The 22562-nt window shown below is 29.6% G+C and overlaps 1 protein-coding gene across 31 annotated transcripts in view; it reads right to left on the bottom strand.

Moving 5' to 3' along the window:
• The window catches only part of LOC127737434 (trichohyalin-like), a 66948-nt gene that overhangs the window by 6704 nt on the left and 37682 nt on the right, over positions 1-22562 (bottom strand). For 18 of the 31 annotated variants that reach the window (XM_052248192.1, XM_052248233.1, XM_052248279.1 and 15 more), the window contains 10 exons: positions 21860-21994; positions 20750-20851; positions 14104-14247; positions 11997-12053; positions 10914-11051; positions 10095-10262; positions 8685-8825; positions 5705-5833; positions 4077-4223; positions 357-422 (listed from right to left, as the gene is read on the bottom strand). In XM_052248192.1, coding sequence (XP_052104152.1) covers positions 357-422; positions 4077-4223; positions 5705-5833; positions 8685-8825; positions 10095-10262; positions 10914-11051; positions 11997-12053; positions 14104-14247; positions 20750-20851; positions 21860-21994 — 1227 coding nt within the window. Of the gene's footprint in view, positions 1-356; positions 423-4076; positions 4224-5704; positions 5834-8684; positions 8826-10094; positions 10263-10913; positions 11052-11996; positions 12054-14103; positions 14248-20259; positions 20398-20749; positions 20852-21859; positions 21995-22562 lie in introns of all 31 variants that reach the window. The other 13 variants (XM_052248124.1, XM_052248156.1, XM_052248168.1 and 10 more) reach the window with 13 other exon arrangements.

Here is a 22562-nt window from a genome sequence, read left to right as displayed (position 1 = left end):
ATAGACAGAGAAAATTAATTTTTCACAAATAAATCAACACTTTACAATAGGTTCCTTGTCTTTTAGGGGATATAAATTTTTCATTTATCTTCAGAGAAAGACAAAATAAATTATTTAACAAATCCTTTTAATTCCTTAACCCAGTTATAAAAAAAGGTACCCTTAAACCTTTCCAGTAAATATATTGATGTTTCACTGTACAGTTCATTTTTCACATAAAAAAATAAGAACTTGTCATTCATTAAAGAAATTTCCAGTGAGTTAGGACAAAATCAGATACCAACATTTTACCAGTATTGGAATTGTTCTGAGTTTGTGCTATAAATAGATTTAAGACGTTAGCAAACCACACATACAGGAGGTACCTTTCCATCTACCCAGTTAGGTCGACCCCGCGGCATGCCTTCTTTACCAAAAGCTTTCTGTAAAAATAGGTTAGATATTAGTTAAGCTGGGGGGTTAGTATGGCCAACTTCTGTTCAGACAGAAGGTCAACTTGCTGAATACATTCTGTTTCTTTATAAATAGTTGATGTCACGATAGGTTATTATTTATTATTATAGAGTTTCCTTTTTTGGTTATTTTCCTATTATTGTGTACCCAAAACTAATTGTCTACCATGCAGAAATGTCACAGTCTAAGAAAATATACTGATGTTTAATTTAACCTGGAATGACTTTTGTGAAGTTTTATAATTTGATACATTTACAGTATGCCTTCTTTCTATAAAATCTATCTTCTATTATTTGCTGTTACAAACTTTCTTATTGTATGAAAACCAGAAACCATTCTGAGCATTGACATGTTCGCACTACTATGAAGCTCTGTTATGCAACCCAAAGCAAATTAGACTGAAGTAATGATTTACAAACAGGTATTATCTCCCCTTATTATAGTAGTAGTTGACATCTCTACACTTTGGATTCACTTTGTATAGAACCACAGATTAATCTGTCATAGTTAAATTAATACTGCTCATTATTTTTACCTTTATTTTATTAAAAAAAAATGATTTTTTTTGTAAGTATTAAGTGATAAAAAAGCAAAGAATGACATTCATTACTTAGGTGTCTGGCAGAACTTAAATACACTTACAAATCATCACACCCATGTTTCTGACTAAATATCAACTTTTTTCTAGTGCATTCAACATATTGAAAAGTTCATAGACAAGAGGTAGAAAAACCAAAGAGCATTAAAAATTCATAAATCAAAGATAAACTGAAAAAGCCATGGCAAAACAGGAAAAATAAACATCAAAAAAACAAATGGATGTCTACAAAACAATACATAGCAAACTAAAGACAAAGCAACATAAACCTCACTAAAAACCAAGGGTGATCTCAGGTGTTCAAAGTATGGACAAACAGGAAGTAGGTGTTGGAAAGACCTGAAAAGTGCTTACATGTTTTACCTCATCAGTGTCAAATTGATTAATAAATATGAAGTCATTCTTTTCATCTGTTCCTGGGAAAACTGTGACGGAAGTACTTGTTGGACCAACAGAAGGACAAATAGGTAGATGAATGGAAAGACAGATGAACAGATGGAAGGATGCAGATACAAGGTGAATGTAATATAATCCCATTAATAATCAGTCTTAAAGAGATGATCATAACAACATAATCAAATAGATATAAGAAGTTGTGGTATGGGTGCCAATGAGACAACTCTCCATCCAAGTCAAAATTTATAAAAGTAAACCATTATGGGTCAAAGTACGGTCTTCAACTTGGAGCCTTGGCTCACACCGCACAGCAAGCTATAAAGGGCCCCAAAAATTACTAGTGTAAAACCATTCAAACGGGAAAACCAACAGTCTAATCTATATAAAAAACAAGAAACGAGAAACACAATCCACATGTCATAAATTTGCCAGTGTAACTGGGAACATGAATAAGCTTGATTTCTATAAAACATATATATGAAATGCTGAAATAAATCTTATTCAATTTGATTTTTATCAATAAGTAACTAATTTAAGCTTGTTTAATCTTATATCAAATATATTATCTCTTTACAAAATGTTTCAATATAAAAATAAAGAAATACCATTCATAATTTTGACACTTTTCTAAGGTGATTTTTTTTTTAATCCGTTGAATATAAAGGAGAATAAAGTAAAGATGAACAAATTCTGATCTTCCTCCTAACACCACCCTTTTCATTATAAATAAACTGATAGTTTCATCTGATTTACTTTTCAAATTTCTATTCAATAATTTAGAAATCTTATCACATCAAACCAATCAATAGTTTCTACTTTCTGTGTGTGTACCATGTATCCAACTTCTGATTTGAAATTGTAGAAAATCAACTGGCACTGTTAAATTAATAAACTAGTTCTCAATACATTCATTCATTTGTGATGATCATCATATTAAGGATGTATTCTTCTGGCGTTTCAGTCTTGTTGACATCTAGTTCAGGAATTATTTCCAAAACATGTGATACAAGTGGAAAATATCAATGAATATAAAAATATCATAATCCAACTAAACTCTGTGAAAAAATTGTGTACTTGCAATAAGTAGTTTTTGAGTAATAAAATTTTCAAATTTTATAACCAATCTGGTATTAAGTGTCACTAGCCAAAATGTTGAGAAAATAGGTGAGGTAACAAAGAAATGATTTTACCAAAGATATGTACATCCCATATCAATTTTTTCTTTTCAAAATTCTTAGATATAGAAAAATCCCAAATTTACAAAATTGACAGCATGGTCAATTTGACATTAAAAAGCTACAAAATTTTTTAAAACTTTCTAATATTAACACCAATCTATAGTTTTTTTTCAGTTAAATTTAATCAGATTGGTCCACTTCATCTTTAGTGAAAGTATGAAAAAAAGTTTGTGAAATTGTGATTTTTTTCATTATAATAGCCCAAAAATGGATAAACATTGATGAAAAATGAGAAAATCATAAAAAATGGGTACTTTCAAATGGCCATAGCAAAAAATAGAAGTGCACCACCATATGATTTTTTCTTCATCAGTTACTTTCTTACAATCATATAAACCCAAAAATCAGGTTGAGAAAAATAGTTTAAATCTAGAAATTTTTAGCTCCTCAGCGGTGTACATCCTTAAATCATCTTATTTTAGTCAGATGAAATAAACATACTGCAAGCATAGAAAAATATATTTAACAACCTGTACCATGAAGAAGAACTCACAGTACAAATATAAACAAAAGATAGCTAAGGAAGGGAATCCATAAACAAACCAAAACAAAAGTTAAGCTCTATGCAGAGTTACCTCCTCTGATTCTGCCAATTTTTTCAACATATTTTCATTCTCAATTTTTGTTTTCTGCAAATTGTTTCAAAGCTTATGATTAGTGAATAATCAATATTGAATTTACAAAAATATACAGCTGATAAGTAATGGCAAACAGATCAATTCAAACATTTTTCTATGTTTATATTTGAAAAACATATGAATAAAATGATCATTTTAAAAAATAATAATAGTGATTTGCACTCATGTTTTCACATTTGGCTGAAAAGTATTTCAATTAATCTCTGTAATAAATTGTTATTTTATACCTTTAATAATAAGAAACTTTATCTATTAGAAATAAAGAAGAAATTTATATTTTTAAATCTTCCTGCAATATGGAAATTAAACCAGTAACCATTAATTAAAATTAAAAAATAACAGTACTGTATTTGAAGAGGTGCCACTGTTAAATGAGGATTTGATGGTCACAAATGCAGTTTTTCTGGTGACACGGAGCGTAGTCAGTTAAACAGGTATTTACTCCCATCAAATCTAAAAATGACAATGGCAACTATTCATATACAGTATTGTTATTCCTATTCTAATGTAATATTCTTGAAATGTTCAAAAACAAACATTTTGAATATCCTGTTAGCAATGACTGCAATTACGCAACATTGTTGCCAAAGACTCAGACCGTCAACCATGGAATTGATGGCAGACATCATCCAATCATAATTGGTGTTACATTCAGAATTGCTTTAGAATAAAATACAATATTAATGAAGACATGCAATCAAACTTGTGTTATCTCCTAATCCTACACCCTATCTACTGATTCTTGTTTCATACCTCATCTAAGAACTTCCTGTATTCTCCCTGTCTTTCTTTATTTAATTTTTCTCTCTCCCTATCATGAAATCCAAGGTTAGCCATAAAACCAATACTGTTAGCTGGTGCTTGGTCTGGCATTCGTCGAGGAGCATGGCCGCCATGTTTCTATAGAAATAGAAACATTCAAAAAAATTATAGTCATGAATGAAATGGTTGTTTCTAAAATCACCTCAATACACTTTTTTAAATAAACCAAATGATCTAAACATATTCTTTGAACCACAAAACAAAACACATAATAACAATTTGTACTCCCTTTGGCTTATCCTTTAAAAAATTTCACCCAGTAACTCTTCTGTTTTTCAGTTCTTTAAATTACACCTAAAATTTACTACGAGTAAATATTTTGAAATTCTTATAACACATGTATTCACACATTTTAACATCCCCCCTTTATTTAACTTCTCTCTTCAGAAAGTGGTGCTTGAAATCTTCAATGAATAAACAAACATTTAGAATAGATTTACAAAATTTGCAGATAGCTGTGAATATATATTTTGCGTCAAATGTACTATGATGTCAGAAACATAATACATAGAATGTATATGTATATACAGAAAAGCCAGTGTATACAAATATAAATGTATATAAATCTGAAATAATAAAAAGTTGAAAAATCTCTAGTGCAATGTGTACATAATTGAAAAAAAAATTTATTTCAAACTAAAATAAAAGATCAAATAAAATAGAGATTTATACATAAACATCCATACTCATGTAAAAGGCTCACTTCGTCTTCAACTAAGAAAATTATATTTAGGTTGTGAAACCTAAAACATTTGCTGTTACTCAAAAGTTACTATTAGGCATTTAATGTTTCTCATTGGTTTCTTGAAATCAACATTTTATAAACTTTTAGACAAATTATCATTTGTAGATAAAGCTTTCTTACACAAGATATCATTCCCTTTGGGAATAACTGCACTAAATCTAGCAATGATCAAATTATTTGTTTTGAACTGAAACCATGGCAATAATCTTATCATTATGTAATGGTATATTTCATATGAAATAAGCCTTCGCAATAACTGTAGCTAAAAAACAAACAAACAAAAAGGGTATTAAAATAAAACAAATAAAAGAGAAAGCAAAACAAAATACAGCATTCAAATACAAACTCAAACATTTTAATTAAACAAAATAAAGTATTAAAACAAAACAAACATTTGGTTAAAACTATTAACAAACCAAAATATATTTTACAACAAGCAGCTGTTACTACTGAAGCAGCAAAGCAAATAGAGATACAGACTTCAGATCATGCTTTTAGTAATCAGTGTTTACATTAGACAATTTACATTGTGGTCTCGCAAAGAAATCATTCCTTTTTGGGGCCTAGAAAAACTCTCTTTCTAAACCAACATAGAAGTAAAATAATAAGACATTCTAAACATTCTGAGAGCATTACATGGTATTAATCATTTTTCACCTTGCACAATTTTTATGGATGAAGTTAAATTTTTATTTGCCAATAAACAATCATGCTTTGTGTTTGACCTATTTTGATTTTGAATTAATTTGAATATTTTCGTGACATAGTCTGTATCTATCTGCCAAGGCGTCTAGCACACAGTATCATGTGGTACCTGTATAAACTCATGATAATCTTTTGTCCTCTCGTCTCTCACTTTCTGACGTGTTTTTTCATACTCCCCTGTGAACAATACTGCACCAGGGGTACCAAACTCTTTAATTCTTTCTCTAGGAGGTTCTTGCTGTTATTCACGAAAAATAATTTATTAATCATTTTGCTTGATTAAATAATGTAAATTTTATCAATCACCTTTGGAAAAAGATTACTTTAATTATCATACCTTGAAGAAATGTGTTACTGAAATAGTTCTAGGTCTTATCGTCAATATCAATGTATAAGTTGTTATTACAATTGACACTGATATCAAAATTGGTTTCAATTTTGGGAGCTAAGAATGTGGCTCAGTTCGAACAAGGAACAAGTTCAGAACCCCAAATGACACTACCACAAACATTCTTATAATAAAAGACAATTTTTATCCTAAAATGATGGTTTTACCAAAGAGTTTAACATCATCCAAGGTGAGACAACTCTATTCTTCCAATTAACAAATATAATATGACTGATATTAATTAAATAATTTCCATTCATCACCATATAAATGTAAGTAATATTTCTGAGGTAAATAGACTGACATTTTCAACAAGCTAGATTTCTAGACCACTAAACATTAATCTAATCATGCAAAACTAACATCATATTTTACATTAATCAACTATCTTAGCCTAAATTACACAAATTATCTTTTTTTGAACAATCTTTCTATAACATATAGCACACACATGCAATATTCATAACATCTATAAATCTTAACATCATTACATGCAAACTCATAGAAGTGTCAACCAATTTTCTTACAACTGAGAACTGCAAATTGAGTTTTACTTAGATCTATTCAAACAACAGTCTATTATAAAAATAAGCCTATTCTGTAATTTACCGATCAATTTGTATAAATTGTTTCCATTAGGCGAAACATAAATTTTGATTGCCAATGAAGAGCATGTGGAAAGGAAGTATTTATCTTTGCATAATGTTTGTATTCTGTAACTTTTTCAAATCTTTTAATAACATTTAATCTTTCTTTAAGCTACAAATGTTTGATATCAATAGTTATTTTTTCAATAAGAATAGGTTAAAACACCTTTAAATCACTTTGAACTTATGCTTTGGCAACAGGAAACTAGAGGCTCTCAAGAAGCTGTGTGGCTCACCTGTATCTACTGTGGTTTTGGAAATCATGTAAAATACGGTTAAAATCATAATAGATACTCTAATAATGATTGAGGCCAAGTTTGGTTTAATTTGGCCCAGTAGTTAAATTAAAAGCAGAAGATTTTTGAAAAAATTTACAAAAATTACCAATAAATTGCAGAAAATGACTTTAAAGGACAATAACTCCAATAAGATGTCAATTGCCAATTTTGGTCATGTTGACTTATTGGTAGATCTTTCTTTGCTTGATATTTTTGTTATTTACAGTTTATCTCTATCTATAATAATAATGAAGAAAATAACCAAAAACTGCAAAATTTTCTTAAAATTACCAATTCAGGGGCAGCAACCCAACAATGGGTTGTCTGATTTGTCAGACAATTTCAGAGCAGATAGATCTTGACCTGATGAACAATTTTAATCCATGTCAGATTTGCTCTAAATGCTTTGGTTTCAGAGATATAAGCCAAAATCTACATTTTATCCAATGTTCTATTTTTAGCCATGGTGGCCATCTTGGTTGGGGGCAGAGTCTTCGGATACATTTTGTAAACTAGATACCCTAAGAATGATTTAGGCCAAGTTTGGTTCAATTTGGCCCAGTAGTTTCAGAGGAGAAGATTTTTGTAAAAGTTAACGGACGACGACGATGAGAAAAGCTTACTTGACTCTTTGGGTCAGGTGAGCCAAAAATAAGCTTGTAGTAACACAATCAAATCAACAATTTGAAAAAAGACTATTACATTGTATTAAGAATTGAAATCAATATTGTTCAAGTGTAGCAGCTTGCTTCAGGTGATTTTACCGTAGATTTACCCGAGATTACAGTTTCTATGTTGCATATTTTTGAAACAACTTTCATAAAATTGAAAAAGAAGTGAAAATTAGTTAACACTTTTATAATTTTCATTATAATTCCCAAAACATTTCTAACATAAATTAACTTGTCCTTCTCAAGACTTTATAAGCTCAGTAAATCTAAAATAGCAATTTGTAATATCAAACAAGTTTAGAATCTCATAGCATAGACATTTTTGAGTTGTTATATGTTCCCATGACTTTAGTACATAAACCCTTACAATGAATAATTTCACAAATTCCTACTATTTTCTATATTGAAGTATGTGTAAATGAATTCTATAGAGCACTAACCAATAAAGAAACAGTTTAAGTTAAAAGTGTTTTGGTTTGAAATTCAAAAACTTGTTCACATAATTAAATAAGCAACATGTTAAATGCTTCTGTTACATTAAACTTCAAATCATACAAAGTAATAAAGTTATACACCAACCCTGGGTTATATATCAAAATCAGAACCTTCAAAAAATATTTGTTAGGCTCCTTTGTAAATTAGGAACATCTGGTTTAAAGTAGTATAAATAAGTTAAGAAAGACATAGGGTTTTCTTCAGCTTTATAAGATATTTACAAATCTTAAACAAACACCAAAAAAAATCAGAAAAATAGTTTCTCCTGTCTAAAAAAGATTCAACTTAGGGGAGATAACTTCCAACATATTTTCTGATCCTAACACTAGTTCTTGCTAAATATGAAATAATATAAACTCCACATAATATAAAAAAAATCTGTTTAACCATTAGGACAATCTAGACCAACAAACATAAGATATATAAACATCTAAATTAATCCTTGTTTATCATACCATGTTAGTTTTAAAATGTATTACAATCATATATATTTATAACAACACACACATGCAATTCTGTGAGAAGCCATCTAAATATCATAGGTTTTAATTATCAAAACTCCTGAAAACATTCCATATAGTTGTTAGTTGACGGAGGATTATAATCAAACCTTAAGAACAAAATCACGCCAGTCTTTACGTAGCTCATCATTCAGCTTTTGTTTACGGTTTTTATATTCACCAGACTGAGGAAGTATTCTCGGCTTTGTAACTTTATTCCAAAACTCTTTATCTCTGTTGCCATGGGGTTGCTAAGCAAACATAATAATACTCAATGTATATAACAGATAAAAATGTATTGAATGTTAAAATTGTATGAACCACCATAAGAACTTTTAAATTATTAGAGACATTAAAAAATTATTTCTCTCCACCATTTACATGATTTCAGCTAATACTAAAGTTATCTTGAAAAAATAACTTGCAGTAAATCAAAAATAATAAATCTGTTTAACAAACCCTACTGATTATCATAGACACAGTAGGTATAGTGTCTGGCTGGAACAGTGTTTTTTTGAGGGAATATGATAAAAAATGTAAACAAACAGACTTCTTTTTTCGTAAGATGTGAAATAGATGCTTAAAAAACATGATCTCCGCTGGACACTATACCTACCGTGATAGATTGATCCTTGATTATAAGAGAAAATATCCATACAAAAAAGTATTATACAAAAAGATACAACTGAATAATGATATATATAATCATGGTAGCATTAGTATTACACAACATACTTGGTAACAAAGCAATATTTCACACTTTTATTTCAGAAAACTGTTTTGAACTCTATATAACCAATACTTCTCAAAAGAACCAAAACTCATGCAATTATCATAATGAACGTAACACTATGTTAATTTGTGCTTCAGAAGCACTTTTCTTGATTAACTTGCACAAGAAATGCTCAAAACCAAATTTTTGAAAGCCAAAGACTTATAAATACATAAGAATTTATTTTCAAATATGGTGGCTATCTTTAAAGGGATGAGATCAAATGATAATCTCCTAATCAAAAATAAGAAGATGTGGTATAATTGCCAATGAGACAACTCTCCACAAGAGACAAAATGACATAGAAGTTTACAACTATAGGTCACAGGCTCCTGACTTGGGACAGGCACATTTAAAGTAACTTTTTGTGTTTTAATTACCTGATAGGTGTAATAAATTGATTCAGGTAAAATATTAAATAAAAAACACAGAACAACATACAAGCAGTCCATTAATACAGTTATAAGTTCACAGCTAGTTACATTGAATCAAAGTTAAGGTCATGTCACCAGCAGATTTTCAATGATGTCAGATGATTAAAATGATTAAATCTTAACAAATATGATTCAAATCAGATGTTGTAAAGTTTTCCATTCTTTATGCAGATAGTTATCATGGCATTACTGGTATTTTTTATAGTAATTTTACAGGTTATTCAAAAGTTTGTTACATTATTAAGTATGAAAATCTACTGATTAATTGATATGACTTTAAGAAGCTTTTAAAAAAACCAGCACATTGTTTATACCCGTTCAAGGAAATTGACCATTTCTTGGTGGGCTTCTTGTTTGAACTGACGTTTCTTTGTGTCATATTCACCAATAGGTATTATAGGTGGCGACTCCATGAGTTCACGATCTAACATTTCACGAAAACTCTCACGGTTTTCTTGCTGCTTTTTATAGATTTCATTTTTCTAAAGAAAGAAAGAATTTTATAAAAAACATAACTATATCTTTATAATAGTTAAAACATATTTATATATTTTGTTTAGCTCTCATCAAAAATAACAAGGCTAAAAGATCCTAAATCAAATCAAAAGTTACAAAATGAATATGAATTATTTTTGCTTCCTGGAAAATTATCCCTTAGCTAATTTCCAAACAATTTGCATATATTTGGTTTGTAGAAACACAACAGATATCGGGTTCTGAAACTGGATAGTGGGTAAGTAAAATCTGGTTCTGATTCCCAAGAAGGAATCATGCTCCGTGAGAATCGGATCCAAATTTACCTACTCACTGTTACAAACTTTCCATTAATTGCTCCTGGGGATTCCTGTCCCTCCACAGACTTCCAGTCAGGATACCTGGTGTGATAAATAGGGTGTACCTAATCCAGTAGTCAAACTAGCAGATAAAGATGGTTGTATTGTTATATAAGAAAGAATGATTACTTATTTCTCAATGTACCTCAATTACATAGGATAACAAAATTCTCATAAAATACAAAGTATTACAATAACATAAAATAACACTACACAAACAATACAATGTTAACATTACAGGAACATAACAATGTCAACATCACACACCAAATCTATCTTCTTTCTGGTTTTCAGACAAACCTTTTCAGCAAAGTCTTTGAAATTTTTCTTTCTTTCTGCTTGTAATTCACGTTGTCTTCTGGTATAACCTGATCCCACAGGGAAAATCTTCACAGCATTAAGGTTAATAGGTGTGGTAGGTTTCCGTTCTAAAGCTGGCTACATGCAACAATTAGTATTCAAGTATCAATTTTAAATGTAAAAGAATATTTTGGAAGAATTTTGTTTTTAATAAATTCAACCATATTCATAATTCCTGCGATTTATCTCCCTTGGCATGTTTTTCTACAATTGATTTATTTTCTTTTACTTTAAAAACTGATACTTATAGTAAATGAAAAATGTTAATACAAAATCTGAATAATAATTTTTAACATGCATTTATCCCATTACTTGCAATATACAAACATTATGATAAAATCAAAGTGCTTGAGAGCACTGAAGGGTAAAGATTGCATTCATTTTGCAATGGGAACTTAAAATTAAACATTGCACTTTTTATTGATGGAACACAATATTTTAATTTGGAGATATCTTCTCTTGTCTATAAGTGTAGTTGGTTCAACTACAATTATGGACAAAAAAGAATTACCCAATTTTAATATTACATTCAAAAGCTATTTTTAAAACATACAGAAGTTGGTTCTACACATACACATCATTTTGTTACTTGAATATCTGAGTATATATTTCGATGAAAAATGCTTAAGATGTAAAGAATGTTCATCTCAATGCACTATGCTTTTGTGTTCTCGAAAGTATTGATTGTTTCAGAAAAATCCTATAGCAGTCAAGGCAGTTCCATAAGGGTTTAAACTGCATGAATGCAATCTTTACTTTGATTACCTGTATTGTACAAACTTGTAGATTGAAGTCACAATCTTATATTTTTAATTTAATTAAATGGACAGTCCAATTTAAACAAACATGTACACCCAGGAACTTTACTCATAACCAACTTCTCTGTGTGGGTACATTATCAACATTTGAAAATGAAAATGCAAAACTAAGTATTGAAAATATCTTCTATGGATGGGTATAATGTACGTTTTTCAAAAAATTCTTAAATAACCTCCACAAACTGACAATATCAAAATAACAAACCTCCTGTTCTTGAACTGGTTCCTCGACCTCTACTTTTGTGGAAGAAGCACCTGCTTTCTTTTTATAATTAATTAAATTAATTAAAAATGTTAATCAGCTACAATATGCAAATCAGAAAAGGAACCAAACAATAAAGTCATTTACAATAGAATTTTTCATAATATATTCCAACTTTGGCAAAAACTCCTAAAATTACCCAAAATGACCAACAGTTAAAAACTGCAGCATGCTTATTTCTAAAAATTAAAAAGACAAATACCAAAAAGGCTTGAGTTTAAATCATTTAATTAATTTGAATTTAAAATAAAAGACTCACTGAAGAAGAGGATAGAAAATACTCCAACCCAGAATTAGGGTAAAAACAAGATAACAATTTAAAAATTTACCAACACCAGACACTGTTAAACCCTTGGCCTCTGTCTAAAAAAAAAATCAGTACACATGTACCCTTTTTAACATTAATATTATTCTGGACAGCTTCCTTTTCCATATAATACATTATTAATAACTAATGCTATCACTTTTCATGCAAGATAGAGTTTGTTACTATTTCACCAATACCAAGTTTTCATGTAGACTGTTCAAGAAATAATACTTTCTTTATCTTGGCTGTTTGCAAACAATTTTTTTGCATGTGCCAGGACTGTTCAAGAATTGAAAAAAATTAAATGTTTGAGAAAATGAAGGTTTTTACATTTATTTTCAAAACCAAGCAACACCACTCAAATTTGATATGATTGTAGTGCTTTACTACCCCCTATAGAATATTTCTGAAAAATCCCTTCAATTTTGAGACAAGATAGAATTGTCTACCAAAAATCTGCAGTACATTTTATATACTGTGAAAGTACTTTTATTCGTGGGGTACCAATCTTCGTGCTTTCCATGGATGGCTTTATCCACAAATTGAAGTGTCCAACGAAATGTAAGAACTGTTGTCCAAATCAAGAGATGGAAATATCCCCATGTAGGTTTGAATACATGGATACGGGCATATCATCTAGAAAATACACCGGTGAGGAAATGCGATACTGAAGTGTTTATTAATCCCCATGTAATTCACATATGACAAAAAAATTAATAATTTCATATTAGGGCTTTGATTTTCTAATTCATAAGAATTAATTCTACAATTCTAAGTACATGTGTAGCATTTTTGTATGTAACCATTTTTCTTAAGTGACATGCTTATGGCCCAATGAACACCTTTGATGATGGTTAATCTGTTGATCATTTGATCTCGGGTAAATGGGTGTCATCATTTCTGATTATACATGTCCAACAATTCAAATGTTTTTTTTTTGCTATTTCCTTCAATCGAGACACATTCTGTAGGCATAGATGAATCTGCTTAATTTTTCCGTAGACAATTATTTTATTAAAACTTTGATGAATGTTGTCAGTAATGAAAGACAAACAAGTAAGTGAAAATGAACACCGTATTTTGCAATGTGTCACAAATCATTATTAAACAACATATGATTATTTTCAAGAATCTTTGTTTCTGACGGCTTCAAATTCTTCACTCGATTTTTTTCAAAAAACTAAACCCCACAAATTTAAGAACCCACGAACATGTAACTTTTGCTCAAACCAGGAAAACTGATACCCACAAATAACAGTACTTTCACAGTTACTTCAACATAAATCCATTTCCCACATAAAACTTGGTATCCAGTTTAAGAATTTCTTTATTAAATGTAGCTATACCATACATGGTAATTAATTAATCATTAGATAAGAGGAAATATTATATGACAACAATAAATATACATGGCTTTATATTCAATTAGCTTAATATCTATCATAATTATCTACATAAACTAGCTAAGCTAAAATTTTAATGTAACATGCTGAAAGGTTTTTCTAGGAAATTTCATAATTTGCTTTTAAATTCCTTTTCCTAATTACTACAATTCTTATTAGAAAGATATAAGTTTTTCATACATTGCATTGAAATAGTAGGCAACTTCAATGAACTTTGTTTTAGTAATGAAGCCATGTATATTCAAAACAACATATAATTTATGACACAACAGACATGTTATATAATCTACAGGGAACCAGAAAAACAAAGTAGAGCCAAGCACACATAGAACACTGGTACCTTTTCCATGATATCTTTATATTCTTTTTTACGTTCCTCAGCAAATGTTTTACGTTTATCATAGTTATATGAATCGACCCCTGCAATAATTCCTTTAGGACCGGAAGTATCTATCCACTCCCTTCTTCCCTGTTCTGGTGACTTCTGTGGTTATAAATAGCAATCATACATTAGTATCAAATAATATTCTAACCTGGCTTTGATGCCAGAAAATGTTTATATTCAGATAAAGGCAGAGTCAGCAAACCCTGGAATCGTGGCATCTTTAAATGAAAATAATGCTACTTGGTCAGTTTTTCTATCTTATTATTTTCATGATCTGCCTTTACAAAACACATAATTTATCATGCAAAAGTTTAAAAAAGAATTTTTTCACCTTTGTTACGAAAAAAAGAAAATTATTAGTCAGCAAACATTATAAACAAGAGTGCACACGCTGAAATGTCTCGCCTTCTTTACTAATCATTGATATTATGTTGATAGTCCTAAATATAAAGCTTTATTACAACTGTCACATAAACTTAACATTAACCAAGTAAACTAAACATTGACCAATGAACCATGAAAATGAGGTCAAGGTCAGATGAACCATGCTAGGCAGGCATGTACAGCTAACAATTCTTCCATACAACAAATATAGTTGACCTATTGCTTATAGTTTAAGAAAAACAGACGAAAACACAAAAACTTAACACTGAGCAATGAACCTTGAAAATGAGGTCAAGGTCAAATAAAACCTGCGTGACTGACATATAGATCATAAAATATTTCCATACACCAAATATAGTTGAACTATTGCATATAGTATTAGAAAAAAAGACCAAAACTCAAAAACTTAACTTTGACCACTGAACCATGAAAATGAGGTCAAGGTCAGATGACACCTGCCAGCTAGACATGTACACCTTACAATCATTCCATACACCAAATATAGTAGACCTATTGCATACAGTATAAGAAAAACAGACCAAAACACAAAAACTTAACTATAACCACTGAACCATGAAAATGAGGTCAAGGTCAGATGACACCTGCCAGTTGGACATGTACACCTTACAGTCCTTCCATACACCGAATATACTAGACCTATTGCTTATAGTATCTGAGATATGGACTTGACCACGAAAACTTAACCTTGTTCACTGATCCATGAAATGAGGTCGAGGTCAAGTGAAAACTGTCTGACGGGCATGAGGACCTTGCAAGGTATGCACATACCAAATATAGTTATCCTATTACTTATAATAAGAGAGAATTTAACATTACAAAAAATCTGAACTTTTTTTTCAAGTAGTCACTGAACCATGAAAATGAGGTCAAGGACATTGGACATGTGACTGACGGAAACTTCGTAACATGAGGCATCCATATACAAAGTATGAAGCATCCAGGTCTTCCATCTTCTAAAATATAAAGCTTTTAAGAAGTTAGCTAACGCCGCCGCCGCCGCCGCCGCCGTAGCCGCCGCCGCCGGATCGCTATCCCTATGTCGAGCTTTCTGCGACAAAAGTCGCAGGCTCGACAAAAAGACCAAAATTGAAATTTCAAAATAAATTCTTTTTTCTTAGTACCTAAGTAAAAATAAACTTTATCAAATCCTTATACCACAGCATCAGTTGTTACATGGATTTTTAATTTGCTCTTATAAATTATATTGTTAAAAAGTGTATTTGAGAATAGATCATAGTAGTTAGAATGGAAAGGACATATTAATTACACATTTATATAACAGATCAAACTCAAATTGCACAAGGTATAAATGTATAAACTGAAGAATAAAATCTTATCGCACCAAATTAATTTATACACTGAAGAATAAAATAATATCGCTAACAGTATAAATGTATAAAGTTAAGAATAAAATCTTAACTAAAATAACAAAAAATAAATTGTATTAAAACATGCATATATATATATATATATATGTTTACACTGTTCATAACAGCAGTTTGTGCATTCATGCTGTTAGGAAATTATTTCATAAAAATAGAAAAAGTATACCAGTATATAATCATGCATCATTTGTGTAAATAAACTTACAATGTTACATAAATATTACAATGTAAGCAGATACAACAAAATAAATAAATATACAAATAGTCATGCTGTTAACAGCAAAGTTATTAAATATATACAATGTTATATAGACATTACAATGTAAGCAGATAGAAATTACAAAATGTTATAAAATATTGAAATTTAAGCAGAAAAAAATCACAATATTTGCCAAACCGACCTCTGACAATATTCTATTGTAGTCTTGGTTTCTATCTGCATTGACCTTTTTACGTATATTTTCATAATATAAATCTTTTGCTGCTAGGACACCTTTAGGACCCGAGACATAGAAATACGTCAAATAATATCTGGTTAATTACCTCCCTTGAGATGTGTGTATCATCTTATTTACTTCATGTGTATGATGTATTACATCTTAAAGATAATTGTTAATTCCTTAACATCTAAAGACAAATATTTCTTGCATATTCAGTAAAATTTTCATCTCTATGGAGATTATAGTCAATAAAATCTGACAAAGTATATTTCAAAGGAACTCTAATACAGGAAGTTACCATTAAAGATATAAGGTTAATGTTACTTTTGGCTCATGCACTAATCCCTTAAAGATTTTAAATGTGTCATATGTAAAATGGCAAAATGATGGATATTCAAAGTGAACTTTTATTTTTCAAATTTTGTTAAAAAAAATACAAATACATTGTATTCATGTTACTAGAGCTTGGTACAAATGTATCAAGTTTTTTAACATTAACTTAAGCATTTGGCATTAATAAGCAAAGGAACGGAGTAGATAAATACCTTCGCTAAAATTTCATTATAATCTTTACGACGTTGATTGTTGAACTTTTTCTTATTATTATCACTATAAGTATCTTTCCCGCCTAAAGCTCCAACAGGGCTTGAAGTATCAACCCATTCATGGTGACCTGAAGACTGCTGTTCAAATGTCAAAATAATGTCACTTTTATTATAAATTTAAAACTAAATACATCCTAAAGGACAAAATAAAAAAAAAGAGGATCTTATACAAAAGTAAACTAGTTATTACCACAATTACTATTATTTTTTTTAGCAGCAATACTTTTTTGTCACTTTTGGAGTAATACCACCATTGTTTTTCCCCTATTAGTCTTTGCTAAATTGGGACTTTTCAAAAAAATGTGCAGAATTTATCTTTGGTTTCAAATAAAGAAATACTTGAGTAAAGTTTTATCCTGTCTAGTACTACAATGAAAAGTTCACATACATTTCATTGCAGATAAGATAATAACCATCACTAGAAGTTAACCAATCAAATTTTCACACCTTTTTTTTTCCTGTTTACAAGCTGTAGTAACCATGTTATCAAGTTTCAAAAATATTTAATAGAAAACACTAAATAAAAAAGAATGGTGCTTTGAAATACCCAAGATATATATTTATGGCTCTCAATTTTTTTTCTGCAATGAAATGCAGGGTTAATTTCCTACAACTTTCAAATTCAAGGGAATAATCATTTTCGACCTTTTTTCATATGAACCAGTAATAGTCCAATAAGTAGTATGTATGTATAAAACATGCTGGAAAAGATGTTTTGAAAATTTTTCTTAGCCATGGTATTTTGACCCCCCTCCCCCTTTTTTACCATGGGAAATTTAACTCCCTTTATATGTTAGGATTTCAAATAACCAAAGCATTCAAGGTACATGGTCTAGTCATAATGCTTCAATAAGTATTTTGAATGAAATTTTGTTGGTAAAGACTTTAGCATGTTCAGAGTACTTATACCAAGCCATGGTATTTTTTTTTTTCCTACCATGGAAAATTCACCTCCCCTTTTGGTATGTCTGATTTTCAATCTATAATAAGGTTTAAAATAATGTATAATGTTCTAATAATTATCTAGAATGAAAAAAAACAGGGGGGTTCAATTTACCATGGAGGGTCAATTTTCCATACAGGGGGGGGTTCAATTTACCATGGGGGGGGGGGGGGGTTCATTTTACCATAGTGGTATTTTGATCCCGGGGTCAATTTTCCATGGGGTTCAAAATACCATATGACACCGGATATGACGTACTATGATTACATGTATAACACCTTTTTAAAAAAATTGAAAAAGTAGGCCTTCTTTACTCCCAAAATAATTAGAGTTATTACAGTATACATGAAATAAATTACATGCACATAAAAAAAACTATAATTGGAAATATCAAGTGATAATATGTACCTTGATGTTTGTATTAGAAATGTTTGCCAAAGTACAATCTTTACAATAATGTGACAAATATAAAATGAACTTAATTACTTTCATTGGCACAAATACCGTACAAGCATTCTATATCATTTCAGTCAACTCTTTATACACCTTTTCAAATTTTTTATTTTAGGGTCTTTGATTGCAAAATAACAATATAAAGTCCCATATTGAAATGTACTGTTAAATTCTGTGAAGAATGGACCTTACTCCAATGGACCTTTACATATTTGTAGTAAGAAATGGTTCTTCCTCAAGTCAAAATTTAGGTTAAATAAAAATTCTCAATACAGACTTGAAAATATAAAAAAAACATCTAAAAAATTTCAAATAATATTGTGCTATTAAGGTGGCTAGGGTGTCTTCCTCCATCTTGGATTTTGAAATAGCAGATAACAATCGTCTAGATCTTTAATAAAATGTGCAAATTTCTAGAGTTGTATGTAATTCATGTGTAAGACTTTTCATGTTAATATAGAAAATTATGTGTTTTAATATATTTACAGCTGTATTTTACAAAAAACAAAATATTTTTGCTTGATTCATTTTTTTCAACTTTGCCACATAAGGGGAGAAAACTCAGATAAAGTAACTTTTATAATAGAATGTGTTGTGAATTTACCTATTTTATTATGTAGCAAGAAAACGAGTCCGGTGACCCCATTTTTTCTTTTTCTTATCTGAATGCATATTATTAGAGCTATCTTCTCATATTTAATCTTAAAATTCTATGGAGTAGTTTTCTTTTTATCACACAAAATTGGGTTTTCCATGCATAATCTATACAAAATTTGACAATTTTGCACAACCTGTAGTGAGAAAAAAAGCCACGTGACCCATTCTTTTTATCATATTTTTGAAAAAAGCATGATATAAACTACATTTTGACAAATTATTCAAAAATTCTATGGATTTTAATTTAGACACCCCATCTACCTTAAATAGTGTTTGTGTATATGATAAAGTATATACCCCTATATAAAGTAAAATATAAGGCATTTCTATAAGCCGGAAATTAAAGACAAATATTGTTACAAGCATGCTACATTTAGCAACAATCAACTACCACATGACTGAATTCAAAGTATAAGTTGAAAAAAAAATTAGAGATACTCTAGATAACATCTGTGCCGAGTTTAAAAAAGTATAACAATAATACCAAACTCCAAGGCAGATTCAAAAAGGGGATGTCCATAAAAACTGACAAAATCAAACACTGTCAATCAAAGAAACAAGCAAAAAACAACTGCCTTATTTCTGACTTGAAAAATCAACATGAAAGCAGCCTACTAAAGAAAGACAATCTTTCTTTATAGTACATGTATTTTCTTTGTAATTCTTTTTTTTTTCAAAGGCCACCCCTAATAAAACATTTTTCAACGATTTATCTGTCATTCAAAATTTGTTTGTCTTTTAAATAATATTTACTAAACAAATAATTTTGTAGAATGAATATTTACATTTAAAACATTAATGTTTCTTGCAAACTAAACATTTAGCAGTATAATCAAGTGTTCATGTTAAATTTTCCTAAGAATAGTTTGATGGATATGGACATTTTCATAACTTAAAACCCAGCAACTACAGATACTGACATGAAAAATTAAATAGAGAGGACTTAAGGATGAAGTTAAAATATTTACATACTGAATAATGCCATAAAATGAGATTTACATACCATAAATGTTTATATAAAAATGACTTATATAGCATATAAAACCTTCACCATAAGACATAAAAAGAAAAAAATATCCCTATAATTTAACAAAGTAAGCACCAGTAACCAAAATATTATAAATGGTGCTATTCCCGTACCAAAAATATTATAAATGGTGCGATTCCCGTACCAAAAATCCCATCTGTAGTGCTACCATAGCATGGTCAGACAAGTCAGATACCTGAGCCTGCATTTCTTGGTATTCTTTAGAACGTTCCACTTGTTGATGTTTTTTCCAATCATCATACCTAAACTGACCTATTGGTAATCCAAATTTATCTGGGCCAACATCTTTCTCCGGTTTTGTGAAATCCCGAAACTGTATTTTCAAATGAATTTTGAGTTAAAGTTTAAATGATAAATTTAATTTTTATAAAAATGAAAATTAGAAATAATCTTACAGGTTTCCTTCTCCCAAAAAAATGTATAGAATATCCACATTAAATACCATGACTATACCATTTCAGTCTTTTATCCGACATTTTTATTTAAAACCTAAAAAAAGGCATTTTTAGTGTGTATGAATCTTTATATTAAATTTTCATTGAAAACAAGATCTCTGAGATGTTCTTAGGTGAATAGCAAATTGAAAAAAAGCTGTTGACAAAACCTGTCAACTTTATTCTTTCTTGAATTATTTGTTGTTTTCTTCAGTAGTCTCCCTTGTTTACCTTGTCATGCATTTCACTCTTAACTTGATCTTCCATGTATTTCTTCAAGGTCATATCACGTCTCGTCAGTAATTCATCTTCCATTCCAATCTTCTCTCCTTTCTATAAAGTCCACAAATAAATTGTGACAAAACATGCCATTACATACTTAATTTTCAGGGATCCACAGGACATAAAATATATATTTAGTTATTTGAAAAAAAAATTGAAACTGTTTAGCAATTCATAATGGCAAAACAAAATGCCATGTCCATTTCTTTAAGCTGAGCAAAACAAGCAAATTGACCATTCAAATAGGATCAAAGCTTTAACTAAAAGGTTTTTGAAATATTGCGAAATTTGATTATGAATTAAAGATTGAAAGAAAGTGCAAATTTAATCTTTGTTCTTAAAATTTAATAGTTGGTTTGATATGACATAAATAAGTGATTGAGAAATTTCAAGCATGTGCAAGAAGCACTAAATAGTGTATGAGAAAATTTATTTTGAATTCAGTCAATATATGATAAGTTAAACATTATCAAAAACATATTTCTAGTCATTTCAGGCCAAATAGTAGATTATGGACCGTTTAATCAAATGGAAATTATGTGGACCGTTTTAGCATCTGTCATAAAGTGTAAGAACATCAGATTCACTTTGATCCATAAACTTTTAGGTAGATGACCAAACAGTCCATAAAGATTCTCAGAGATTACCAAATGGTCAATAAACCACCACAGAACAAATAGTGCTATGAATTTACAAATATTAAATCAAAATTACAATGCTATGTGAGAAATTTGGCCAATTAATGACCTTTACTATAGTGCACATTCTTTCAAAATTCTTTTCTTTTTTTAATTACGATACAAATAAATAAATATTAAAAAAAAAAAAAAAAATGAGAGATGAAGCAAAAAAGTACAATTGTAAATAAATGCAAAATAGAAGAAAGATGAAATGAAATAATGCAAAAATGTAAACAATGGAAAGTTAACCCTGTGCCCATCAAGATCAGATAACTCTAGTGCAAACTGGAAGAAAAAAAAGATACATGTGCATAGGAAAAGGCAGAAAATAGTGTATTAATGTTAACACAGCCAATATCCCAGCACACTTGGTGTCTACCTTAGCTAAATGTTCGTTATATTCTCTGTTTCGTTGTACTTCTTGTTGTCGTTTCTGATGATCGTATCGTGTCTGACCTATCGGTAACCCCTGAAGACTTTCTGGTGTATACTGCCTATATGAAGGACGATTTGTCTAAAATACAATTCCACATTTCATTCAATATAAGCTTTGTGTTATTAAACATAAACTTTCTCAGCATATTTGTATTAAGAGTGATTTTAATCACATGTGTACTTCATAGATTACCTAATATAAATTACCATTCAAAATTTGTAAACTTTTCTAATTTTGTTTTTAATGTCCAAAAATATGACGGAATGAGCTTCACATTAATAAAAAATAGATTAGATATTTAAACACATGCTCTAAACCAATAAACTATTTTTTGAGCAGCCAGCAAATTGTTTACCTCTAATTGGTAGTTACAAAAAAACATTTGAAAGAGTTCCTTGATTTCCTGATTGTCACTGATGGAGATAAACAATGTATCTCCTTATTCTCAAAACTGTTTATATGGTTGTTACTGTTAATATAATATGGATAGAGTCATTGATCTTTCAATACCCAAGGGAAATAGGTTTATAATGCATTGTGAAGGTCATTTTCATGCAGTAATGTAGAGATCAAGTTTTATTTTTCTCATATGATAAGGTGAAAGCAATTCTCTCTTACAAAGATAATTAGAGTAAATTATTATTAC

The sequence above is a fragment of the Mytilus californianus genome, unplaced genomic scaffold (genome assembly GCF_021869535.1).
Source record: "Mytilus californianus isolate M0D057914Y unplaced genomic scaffold, xbMytCali1.0.p SCAF_1, whole genome shotgun sequence".
Lineage (NCBI taxonomy): Eukaryota > Metazoa > Mollusca > Bivalvia > Mytilida > Mytilidae > Mytilus > Mytilus californianus.
The sequence above is the reverse complement of the archived record's forward strand: the minus strand, read 5'-3'. Positions and strand labels throughout refer to the sequence as shown.